General features: G+C 38.9%; 1 protein-coding gene across 2 annotated transcripts in view; it reads left to right on the forward strand.

Moving 5' to 3' along the window:
* LOC141220338 (arf-GAP with SH3 domain, ANK repeat and PH domain-containing protein 3-like) overlaps positions 1–12,499 on the forward strand; it is a 127,056-nt gene that overhangs the window by 4,001 nt on the left and 110,556 nt on the right. For both annotated transcript variants that reach the window (XR_012288658.1, XM_073666280.1), the window contains exons 3-9: positions 3,591–3,736; positions 4,622–4,696; positions 4,777–4,826; positions 6,682–6,778; positions 6,884–6,969; positions 9,644–9,719; positions 9,840–9,926. Coding sequence is in view for 1 of the 2 variants with exons in the window: in XM_073666280.1 (XP_073522381.1) it covers positions 3,591–3,736; positions 4,622–4,696; positions 4,777–4,826; positions 6,682–6,778; positions 6,884–6,969; positions 9,644–9,719; positions 9,840–9,926 (617 nt within the window). In the remaining variant the exon portion in view is untranslated. The remainder of the gene's footprint in view (positions 1–3,590; positions 3,737–4,621; positions 4,697–4,776; positions 4,827–6,681; positions 6,779–6,883; positions 6,970–9,643; positions 9,720–9,839; positions 9,927–12,499) is intronic.

Below are 12,499 nucleotides of genomic sequence, written 5' to 3' on the forward strand. Positions count from 1 at the left end.
TAATCATCAACATTAACAGAAATAAACACTTGAAATAGATCACTCTGTTTGTAATGACTCAATATAATATGAGTTTCACTTTTTGTATTGAAGAATTTTAACTTTTTGAGGATGTTCTAATTTAGTGAGAAGCACTTGCATAAGCTTCTTGCACTTCTCAGCTGGAATTTTCTCCCACTCTTCCTTGGCAGTTTGTTCAAGCTCTTGAATGTTTGCAAGGGCATTTTTTCCAATGGCAGATTTCAGGTCCCCCCAAAGATTATTCAATGTGATTGAGGTCAGGACTCATTGCTGGCCATGCTAAAATTTTCCTTTTTATATTTTTCAACAATTCCTGTGTACTTTTGGATGCGTGCTTTGGGTCATTGTCTTGCTGGAGGACCCATGATCTTCAACTCAAATCAAGTTTTCTTACACTTGGTAGGATGTTTTGCTCTAAAATCACTTGATAATTCTCTGATTTCATGATTCTTGTGATACGGTCAAGGCCTCCAGTACCAGACACAGCAAAGCAACCTCATAGCAATATGGGTCCTCCACCACTGTCGATAAGGTGTTCTTTTCCTTATGAGCTTCATTACACCATCTTTAAACAAACTGTTGCTTTGCATTGCCAAAGAGTTCTATTTTTGTTTCATCTGTCCACAGAACATTTTCCCAGAAGGATTGTGGTTTGTCAAGGTACTGTTTGACAGAGATCAGTCGTTCCTTTTTATGTCTTTTCTTCAGCAATGGTTTCTTCCTTGGCCTTTGCTCATAAAGCTCTGCTTGGTTTAGTGTGCGGCATATGGTACTTGTTGAAACCATGACCCAGACTGTTCCAGGTTGGCTTTCAGGTCTTTGGATGTTTGACGTGGTGGTTTTTCTACCATTTACTCCAACCTTGGAAGACATCTCTTGTAAATTTTCCTCTTTCCCCCACATCCAGGGAGGTTCTTGGCTGTTCCATGCTTAGCAAACTTCTTAATAACATTTCGCACCGTTGAAACTGGGATACCAAGGTTTTTGGAGATGGTCTTATAAGCTTTGGAAGTCTTGTGTTTGCAAATAATAGAAGTTCTAATGTCCTCAGACAGCTCCTTTGTCTTCACCTTCGTGACAAAGGAGCTGGGCCTAGCATGTCGCTTTTTAAAACACTGAAGTCACCCTTCGCGTCACAGGTGAATCTCTTTTGTGATTTACCACAGGCGAGTCAAAATGTGTTTCTATACTAAATTAATGTAAAGAATGCCAATACCAGTGTTACAGCAAGCTTTAGGTTTTTCTATTTTTCCCTCCCATTGTTTTTGGTTTTAAATCCTTGTTTATCATTTGCTGTTTTGTATTTAACACGAGGGCTCTATACAAAAAACTGTTTCACTTGATTCATTTTTTTCAGGAGATATTCCACATTATGTACTTAAACTTCATGGGTGCCAATAACGATGAGAAGGACTGTAAGCCACTGCTAGACATCTCTGGTGGATCTCACCAGCCCTGGAGCAGACGATCGGGTTGAAATTGAAGGGTTGTTCTATTATTGGTTCTTTAGGAGTGGATCGCTTCTATCCCTCCGGGGGCGGTAATCTCCTGAAGATGGACAGTTCAGACCAGTGAAATGGTTTTTGCCATTGATCCAAACTGAATGCTGTCCCACCTTTGTCTCTGAGGCATGGGAGAGGTACAGGGGCACTGTAGGGGCTGGCTGAATTCAGCAAGCCAGAGAGCTTCAGAGTTCTAAAGCATAGAGCCTGCTAACAGCACATACTCCTTACCTCGGGAAACTAGTGGAACACTATAAAATTATAAAATCTCTCTGTTCTTGAGTATTTTTAATCGGAGGTAACTTGTAATGTTGATTGTTTTTACAAACACTTTGCAATTTTACTTATTGAAGAACTTGAGACAACCCGTTTAATCTAAAGGCCCATTTACATGGCCTGATAATTGGAAAATGAGTGTTCGTCATCAGCTCTTGTAAACAAGTTTCTGATTAGCCTACAAATTAGCTAGTTTCATTGCTGATTGAATCGCTAATTTAAGCCATTAATTCATTGTTGTTGGCAGCACATCATCTCATGTAAACAGTGAATATGCATGCTGTATGGGGACTAAACAATTGTATTAAAGATTGTTTTCTCACCATAAAGTTTGAAACTGCCTCATGAGAATGATCAAAAAGCTTGAGCTGATTGACTTTTGCATTTATGAGTAAAAATCCGAGCATCTAAATGAACCTAAATGTGTACTGCCAACTTAAAGGGGTGTCAACTACTCAGAGAACCCCTTCTCAATTGCTATGTTCTTCATTAGAAAATAAAAACAGCCTATACTCACCTCCGTGGTCAGAGCTGTTACTGCGGTGTGTTGCAGGCTCATGAGACTTTGTTTTGGCTGTGAACCCTGCAGCCAACCCTGCAGCCAATCAACAGCTTTTTCATTCTCATTTACTTTAAGCATAACTGACACTCAGTGCCTCAGCACTCACTTTTTCAGATTATCGGTTTTGTCCAAAGGAAGTGAGAGTGAAGTGGACGCTTATTGGCTGCAGGGCTTACATGGCGTAATAATGTTATGTGAGCCCCGGGAGACCCAGCACACAAATCGCTGAAACAGCGTAGGTTGTTTTTTTTTTACACAGGGTAAAATGGAAATTGACAAGGGTTTGTCCGATTAGTGGTCAACACTTTTAAAATAACAGCATAGAGTGATGATCATTACATAAACTATAAAGTAATATTTATCCACAAAGTGGAGACTCAAAAGAAAATACATTGTATTGGCCCTTCAGGTTCACGATCCTAAGGAAGTTGAAAAAGAGACTCTGAGTTCTTAACCCCACAGAATCCCACACTGGAACCTATAGTAAGAGACTAGGTTTATTTACCATGCAAAGCTGAACTGAAGTCTTTGTGGAAAAGTTGCAGCCAGCATTTACATAGCAGCCACTCAGATGTCTGGCGGTCCATGTACTACTTGAGTGAGTTTACTCTGCCAGAGTTGTAGCCACCAATGTTCAGTCTATTCAGTATTATGGACATCCAATCATAACATTTACAAAATTTGAGTTTTGCTTAAAATGTTTTTTTTCCCACCACAAATTTTGAAGTGTATTAATAGGATAAGTCAATAATATTTGATTGATGGGGAAACAGATTACACATCGATGGCATAATCTAGATTGAAGAGACTACCAGAGCACTGCTTAAAGGCATTCATTCACATTGTATAAAAGTCATCATCGGTACATGATTTTGGCAGGACCAACCCGCCATCCAATGTGTATGAGGGTCTTGCAGCTCTTCCCCAAATGATGATGTCAGGGGACAGAAGAATCTGCAGATTGTCTTTTAATGCCTGATCCTTTTGCTCTCTAGCTAGATAGTGCTCTTCTATTGGAGTCTGGCATCAGTGTACTCTGCTTTCCCCATTGAAAACACATGAATGCTTGGCTCGGTCTAGCTTTCATGTGTATGTGGGGGATAGTTTGTCTGACAGTGGATTTGCCTAAATGTATTGACACTTTTGGAGACGAAATGATCATTTAGAAGTAGCTGTTTTCCCTCTTCTGTGTGTATGAATCTCAGATAATCTCTCTCATGAAATTCCAGCTTTTGTGGAAGCTCAGGAAAGTTTTGTGGAAGCTCTGCAGGCTTTGGGTTCCAACCAGCTCTCATCCAGCAACCATGAACTAACCACAGGCTTCCTGAACTTGTCTGTCCTTTCGAGGGAGCTGGGTGCACTTTTCAGTAACATGGTGAGTGTATATTTATGACACAACTCTCATAAATTCTCACTTTATGAATCTTCAACATTAGCTCCCCACCCCTGTATGTAACTGCTGTGCTGACAGCACATTTTCCTCTTCATATGGCTCCAATTAAAGAGAAACACCCATGGAACTTGTGGGAGTATGCAGACTAGAGTGTCAGAGGGTGAAAAAGGAAGTATTTCAAACATGAAAGCAAAGGGCAATGCAATAAACTATGCTAGTTTCAGTACGGAGAGATTTTCATATAAAAAGCAATTGCTCTCATAGTAAAATATTTTGTGTATTAACTCATTCACCCTCTGATTCTTTAGTTGCCAAGTGAAGCCACAACTGTTGGCTATATAGTACATGTCATACTTTTGCCAACCCTTGAAGCACATTTTGCTGATATCAGCAGATGTGGAAGTATTAGCGTAAAGCTCCAGATGGGGACAGTATGCACAATGGTTATCTGTTCAATTACATATCTTTAGCAGAAATGCTTTTTAGTAGGAAAGTACAGTTGAAACCAGAAGTTTACATACACTATATAAAAATACACATATGCATGTTTTTCTCAATATCTGACATGAAATCAGAATAAACCTTTCCCATTTTAGGTAAATTAGGATTACCATAATTATTAATATTTGCCAAATGCCAGAATAATGAGAGAGAGAGAGAATGTTTTAAGGCATTTTTATTACTTACTGCAAAGTCAAAAGTTTCCATACACTAAGATTACTATGCCTTTACACCATTCTGGACTGCCCGTATGATGTCATGTGTTTGGAAGCTCCTGATAGGTTTTTTGGCATCATCTGTACATTTAAACAAAAACAAAACAAGAAAAAATGTACATTCCTTTAACAATGTAATGCAATTCGCTAGATACACAACCTGAACAGCATCCTCTCTTTTCCTGTGGACTCTTTACTACGTGGAGATTTAAGAGATGGACGAATGGTGAGTTGATATGATTTTTCTTGTTGAATTGTAGGGCACTAGTTTTTATCTGCCTAACGCCTCTTTATATGTCACTACAGGAACTGAGGAAACAGGCAGACAGGAGCTGGAAGGAATGTGAGATAAGAATGTAAGATTACTGCTTCTTGGGGGAGAACTATGTGCTTTTGATGCTTTCAGCTATGTCTGATGTTCTAATATCTCTGGATTTATTTATTAGTGGATGTAGTGACTATAGTACAATGTAAGTTATTTAACTGTTGTTGAAGGCCAGGTTTTATAAAAACTAAATTATTGGTTGAAAAGATGGAAATATGATAAGATGAAGGTTTGGAAACGCACATCCTATTTTGGTTTTTAAATATAGTTTAACAACTTTTTTCTCATTAATAGTGTTGTATCGATTTGTTCAAGAATGGCATCTGCTTAACTGCAAATCGGTGTAGTTTATCAATTACTTGTTTCTGTCGTTATTGCTGATTAAATATAGGTATGGAAAGAAATACATTTAGCACAACGATATTGTTTGTTTATAAATATTAATTGACTTTTCTCTTGATCTAAAGAGGTGATGATGATGACTTCATTTGGGTTGAAGGTGATATCCAATATGAGAATAGAAATTCTGATAAAAAAAACCTCAGGACATTTTGGTATTTGTGTCCATAGTCGCTTAGTGAGAGTCATTGTTGCTTAGGTGGCCTGATAGATTAAGTATTTTAGTTGCTATGAACTTTTAGGAAGATTTAGGTTATGGATCGTAATGTTCCTGGTGGTACTGACTTCTGTTCTAAATACTGTATGTAATCCGGTGTCTGGCCATGCGACTCTAAAAGGGGAGATCTTAAAGGGGTTTTCCCACGAACAAACTTAATTTTAATCAATACGTTAATTAATAGATCTTTGAATAATAAGTTCTACAATTGGATGTGTTTAAAAAAATGTTCCTGTGCTGAGATAATCTTATAAATGTGCCCCTGCTGTATACTGTGTAATGGCTGTGTCTGACAGTACAGGAACATGGTCTGATCATACCACAGCTCCTGAGCAGGAGGGGAAGCAAAAGAATATACAGACATTACAGCATGGGATCACAGCTGATTCTTTCATTCAGGTAAAATATTGTTTAAAACCCCTGCTGTAATGTCTGCATACTCTTTTGCTTCCACCCCTGCCCAGGAGATGTGGTACGATCAGACCATGTTCCTGTACGATCAGACACAGCCATTACACAGTACACAGTAGGGGCACATTTATAAGATTATCTCAGCACAGGAATATTTTATTTAACCACATCCAATTGTGGAACTTCTTATTATTCCAAGATCAATTAATTAAAATGTGCATTGTTTGTGGGAAAACCCCTTTAAAGCGGTTATAAGTTATTGAGTCACAGTGCACATGAAATATTGGGTACAGTTTGTGTACTTTTGTATGCAAAAGACATGGCAGAAGTGCGGCAGATACAGGTAGACTACCAAAGTAAGTAATAGTAATATGTTTTTTTTTAACATGAATGCATGCATTTTTACATTTTTAGACAATTTTGCCTGTTTACACAAGATGAGAAGCATTGACGCAATAGAATGATCATTAATATGCTTGTCTTATCCCCATACAGTATCATGTTATCAGCAGTGCCTCCCCTGACTACATGTGGTAATGTGCTGCCGATAATATTTTTTTTTGCCAGCAATAATCACTGGCATGCTTACACCAGCAGATAATCAGGAACGAGCTCCTGCGTTCACTTATCTACTTGTGGGAATGCACCCTAAGGTGAATTCAGTTTGTCATGAAGGCATCAAGGTACAATAGAGTTCCTATGGATGCAGAATACTGACTAATATGGACCCTGTGATGCTGTGCAGGGTACATATTATAAGACTTTGTGGCGTGAATGGGATGGGCCCTATCTGTACGACTACTATCTTCTGTGAAAAAAATGGTGACAATTACATATGCTCTGTGTTCCTCCCCTGTAGGGCAAAGAAAGCTCGCTCTGTAGGGACCCGAACAGAATCTGACAGTACAGAGGATTCTGAGAGAGATAAAAAGCAATTTCAACTTAACTTATGCGAGGTACAAATATAGATAAATAGAAGACAATTGATTATGGATAGAAAATATACATAAAATATTTAGAACTTTTTTTTACATGCTCTCATTTTATGATTCCTTCACTAGTACCTGATCAAATTAGGAGAGATGCAAGTAAAACAAGGTCCTGACTTCCTGGAGTGTCTCATCAAAGCATTCCATGCTCAGCACAAGTATGTATTTATGCTTCTTTATTATCATTTTAAAATGTAAATTTTGTATGTAAGTGTATTCTCTGTATAGAGACATTATTTTAATAATATATTATTATTATAAGTACATTATTTTTATTATTATTGGGAAACCTATTTTCTGACCCTTTTTAAGCATGATAGTTAAAGGGAACCTGTCACCTGAAAAAATGCTATTAACCTGCAGATATTGGGTTAATCTGCAGGTTAATAACATTCTGAACCTGCCAGACGCTAGCACTTAGAGTGCCGCTGTCAGGTGGAAATTAACTTTATTCCTCCTTGGAGCATTTGGGTTACAGTCAAAGGGAAGGTACCGGCACGGTTTCAGTCACTACTCTGTGTATAAAGAGCAGCAGCTGTAATCGCATTCCCAGCACTGACTGACAGCAGGCTCAGCATATGGGCCGGTTGTCAGTCAGTCTGGGGGTTCAGTTACAGCCGCTGCTCTCTATACACAGAGTAGTGACTGAACCCGTGATGGTGCCTCCCCTATGTCTGAAACCCAAATGCTGCTGGGGAAAATATAGTTCATTTGCTCCCGGCAACGTGGGTCTAAGTGCCGGCACCGGGCAGGTTCAGAATGTTATTAAACCCCATATCTGCAGGTTAATAGAGTTTTTTTTCAGAAGACTGGTTGCCTTTAACCATGCTGCCATATGAAATGCTGTTATCAGATACAGCATGCAGGTATAGTTACTAGAAAAAAAAACTGTTATTCATAACTAAGCTTATGAATACTATTGTATCCCTAATAAGCTTGCATTCAGACTTTCACAATCAGGAATAGCAGCGTTTTGGACGCAGCTCACCTGAGCTGCGTCCAAAACGCTGCGTTCTGCTGTACAAGAGTAGTGGATGGGATTTATAAAAAATCTCATGCCCACTGTGCTTATTTTCGACGCTGTGTAAACTCACCCGCGGTGTGGGTTTAAGAGCCGCAGCATTTCGATTTCTGTATCTCCGCTGCAGATTTTGACCGATTGAAATATCATTACATGCAGTGGATCCACATGTACTGATAAAACAAGTGCGGGATTAGAACGCAGTGTTTTAGATGCATCGTAAATACACTGCGTCCAAAGCGCTGCTGGATCCTGATCGAGAAAACATACCCTAAAGGCAAACCAAAGAGCTGTGAGCTGTTATTAGTAGCTAGGGAACATCTTGACCTAATGGCCAGTTCCTAGGCTAAAAATACCAGCCCTTAGCTGCCCCAGAAATGGCAATTCATATTTGAAGTGCCAGTTCTGACACTTAGCCCAGGCTCTTCCTGATGCCCTGGTGCAGTTGCATCAGGGTAATGGAATTAGGTGACGCTGACATCAAGCCTTAAGTTTAGTAAAGAAGAAGTGTCAGCCAGACACCCTCATTACTAAACCTGGTAGTAAAGCGTTAAATAAACACACACACCAAGAATAAAACACTTTATTTGAAATAAAACAGACACATTGTTTAATCATTTAAATTAATCCAATATACTCACCCCAGGTATGACGGTAATCCAAGGGTTAAAGCGATGTCCCATGTTTCTTTTTTCAAATATCTTAATTTAGCTCCAAAAAGCATTCATTGCTGTACAAAAACACATAAAGAAACGCATACAAAAAACGCATACAAACACACGTGTTTTTCCATTTTTGCTGCCAGGAGATGCAGAAATGTTGCAGAAATTTCTGCAATTAAATACTCAACGTCTGCACACAGCCTTGGAGTACGTTCACACTCCTTCTTTTTCCATTGCTCAAAAACGTCCAGACACTGTATATCAGGGTACTGCTCCTCGTCAGTGCAAAGTGTGAGTTCTGGTTTGGCTGGGTGAGAGGCGTCAGACCGGTATCTAAGACCGGTCTGATGCCTCTCACCGAGCCAAACCAGTGTCTGCAAATTGAGTTTCTGGTTCTGGCTTATATCCTAAGTCATGTGATAAAGCTCGTTAAAGGGTCACTATTGACTTTTAGGATTGCTACTTCCTGTAGGTGGCACTAGAGTTCTAGTCCTCTTTCTCTCTGAAGAGACAATTTGCATATTTCCCAGAGGAGCATTACAGCTTTAAAAGTCTCTTCACCGTAACATGCTTAATATGTTGCTTTCCATGAGGAGGGCATAGTGCAAATATTAAAGGTAAATTAGGTGAAGACTGCATCTACATTGTTAACATGATTGTCTACTATGTAAGCATCAATTTTTACAATTATGAATTTCTGGGTATTGAAGCTCTTTAATATTTGCACTATACACTTTATATATGGGCCAGGACCATTCTAGTGTATATTATCACCCATTCTGTTCATTAAGATAATGTCATAGCCTCTTGCAGTTCCTTTACATACAATTTGCTGAATACACTGTAATGCTCCTCAGGAGCACAGGATACCATTACTATGTGATTTTTTGCATATTAACTCTGTTACTGTTGACTATCTGAGCCATAGCTCTTCTATTTGTATACATTTGGTTAACCTACATGTGGACTGGTTAACGGTTTCCCTCTCTATTTATTAGTATTTTTTATTGTGTGATTTTTTTGATCGTTATTGAAATAAAAATGTAATGTTTTATCCTTATGCATATGTCTCGTCTTTGGTTCTGAACTATTTGTTGATTGTTAATACTAATAGTTGTATAAGGTGAACTACTAATAATTGTGGTTCAGTTTTTTTCAGGATGGATTGAATGCTACACAAAGTCTCCTTCCTTTCATTGAGAAGCTGTCCTCATCCCTGCATACTGTGAGCATCACCGCCTATATCATGTTACATATCAGTAAAATCTTGACAGCAATAACACTCTACATCTCTACTCTCTGCAAACACAGCAACGTAGAATTGTTTATTTTATATGTTGATTAGATACATCAGACTCAAGATGACGACCTTAAACAACTTTCAGAAGCTCGGGATAATCTGCAAAAACAGTTACATATAGAAAATAAAGAGGTGAGAACAACATTATACTAGTTTAAAATCAAATTGTACTTTCAATAAACTTTGCACAAATCAATAGTACAGGAGAATATAATACATTTTGCTATACAGTATATCTTATCAAATAAATCAGCTTCCTTCCCCACTTCTACCCTTCCCCCACCCCCTGCCTCCTGAACTTGTAATCCACTCTGAGAAAGACAGATTTGAGCTGTTTTTTCAGACATGATGGACTGCAGGCTCACTGTGGTGCCTTGTTACACAGCTCATTATACAGTTATGGCTGAAAGTGTTGGCACCCTTGAAATTGTTCCAGAAAATGAAATATTTTTCCCAGAAAATTACTGCAATTACACATGTTCTGTCATACACATGTTTATTTCATTTGTGTGTATTGGAACAACACAAAAAAACAGAGATAAAAGGCAAATTGGACATAATGTCACACAAAACCCCCAAAATGGGCCAGATAACATTGTCGGCACCCTTTGCTTAATATTTGGGTGCTCACCCTTTGTAACAAATAACTGCAATCAATGGCTTCATGTAACTATCAGCAAGCTTCTTTACACCTCTCAACTGGAATTTTGGATCACTTTTCTTTTGCGAACTGCATCAGGTCTCTCATATTTGAAGAGTGCCTTCTCCCAACATCAATTTTAAGATCTCTCCACAGGGATTTAGATCCGGACTCATTACTGGCTACTTCAGAACTCTCCACCACTTTTTTTCCATTCATTTTTGGGTGCTTCTTGAAGTATGTTTGAAGTCAGTGTCCTACTGGAAGACCCATGACCTAGGACGCAAACCCAGCTTTCTGACAGTAGGCACTACATTGCTACCCAAAATCCTTTGGTAATCTCCAGATTTCATGATTCCTTGCACTCAGTCAAAGCACCAAGTGTCAGAGGCAGCAAAACAACTCCAAAACATCTTTGAACTTCCACCATATTTGACTGTAGGCACTGCGTTCTTTTCTTTGTAAGCCTCATTCAGTTTTTGGTAAACAGTGGAATGATGTGTTTTACCAAAAAGCTTTATTTTGGTCTCATCTGTCCACATGACGTTTTCCCAGAAGGATTTTGGCTTATTTACTTTCATTTTGGCAGACTGCAGTCTAGCTTTTTATGTCCCTGGGTCAGCAGTGGGGTTCTTGTGGGTTTCTTGCCATAGCGTTTCATTTCATTCAAATGTCAACAGATAGTACGCCCTGACACTGATGCACCCTGAGCCTGCAGGACACCTTGAATTTCTTTGGAACTTGATTGGGGCTTCTTATCCACCATCCGGACTATCCTGCGTCCTTGTACATTAGCTACGGTGCCATGGGTTGTAAACTTCTTGATTTATGTTGTGCACCGTGGACAAATAAACATCAAAATCTTTGGAGATGGACTTGTAACATTGAGATTGTTGATAGTTTTCAACAATTTTGGTTCTCAAGTCCTCTGACACTTCTCTTCTCCTCTTTCTGTTCTCCATGCTTAGTGTGGCACATACAGTGCAAACTCTTAGTTAACTTCTCTCTATTTAATCTGGTTTCAGGTGTGATTTTCATATTTACCTGTTACTTGCCACAGGTGAGTTTCAACAAGCATCACATGCTTGAAACAAAGTTGTTTACCCACAATTTTGCCAACAATTTTGTCCAGCCCGTTTTTGGGGTTTTGTGTGAAGTGATGTCCAGTTTGCCTTTTTTTCTTTGTTATCTTATGTTGTTCCAAAACACACAGGAAATAAACATGTCTATAACAAAACATGTTACATTAATTTTCTGGGAGAAATACTTCATTTTCTGGAACAATTTCAAGGGTGATGACACTTTCGACCATGACTGTATTATATGAAGAGAAAGGAGGAGTTAGGAACAGCTGGAGGAATCAGACAGAGGGAGAAATAGAAAGATTGAGGTGAGCTTTCTAACAAGTCTTTTACCTTACTCCAGAGCTGAGTCACATCCAGACAACTCAGCACTGCTATATAATGTCCTCCATGCTGGTGCTTGTCTCCGTATACTAATAAATAAAGAGCAGGAATCCCTCTCTGTGGCGGATGCAGTTTATGGGAGAGATCACTGCAGCTCACCTCCTTCATCACCTCCCAGGGCATTGCAAATTGCAAATAGATCCTGCATAGGGGAAAACTAATGAAAAGGAAGGCCACAAGTCATAAATTGCCCAGATATTGTGCTGTTCCTCATGTACTCTCACAGAACAGCTTAGTTTGAAAAGTTACTTGAAAGTGAGGCTACCCTTTGAAGGGTTCTCCACTGTTTTATTTATTGATGACACCTGACACCCAACTGTTATCCTCTCCAGGGGTGACTGCATGTAATCAATGTGCAGAGAGGAACTATGTACACTGTTTTGTGGCTATAGCTGGCCACTGCAGATTATCAACTTGGCTGAGCGTCTGTCCGACTTTGTAGATATAAGATGATCAGCAGATTCCATATAAATTGGCAGGTTACATACAGTGGCTTGCGAAAGTATTCATCCATCATACATTTTAACCTATTTTGTTACATTACAACCTCTGTTTAAATATTTTTGTAATCAGATTTGTGTGTGATGCATCATCACTAA

Source organism: Phyllobates terribilis, unplaced genomic scaffold (assembly GCF_046119375.1).
Source record: "Phyllobates terribilis strain yellow unplaced genomic scaffold, ASM4611937v1 Scaffold_2__4_contigs__length_985480577, whole genome shotgun sequence".
Lineage (NCBI taxonomy): Eukaryota > Metazoa > Chordata > Amphibia > Anura > Dendrobatidae > Phyllobates > Phyllobates terribilis.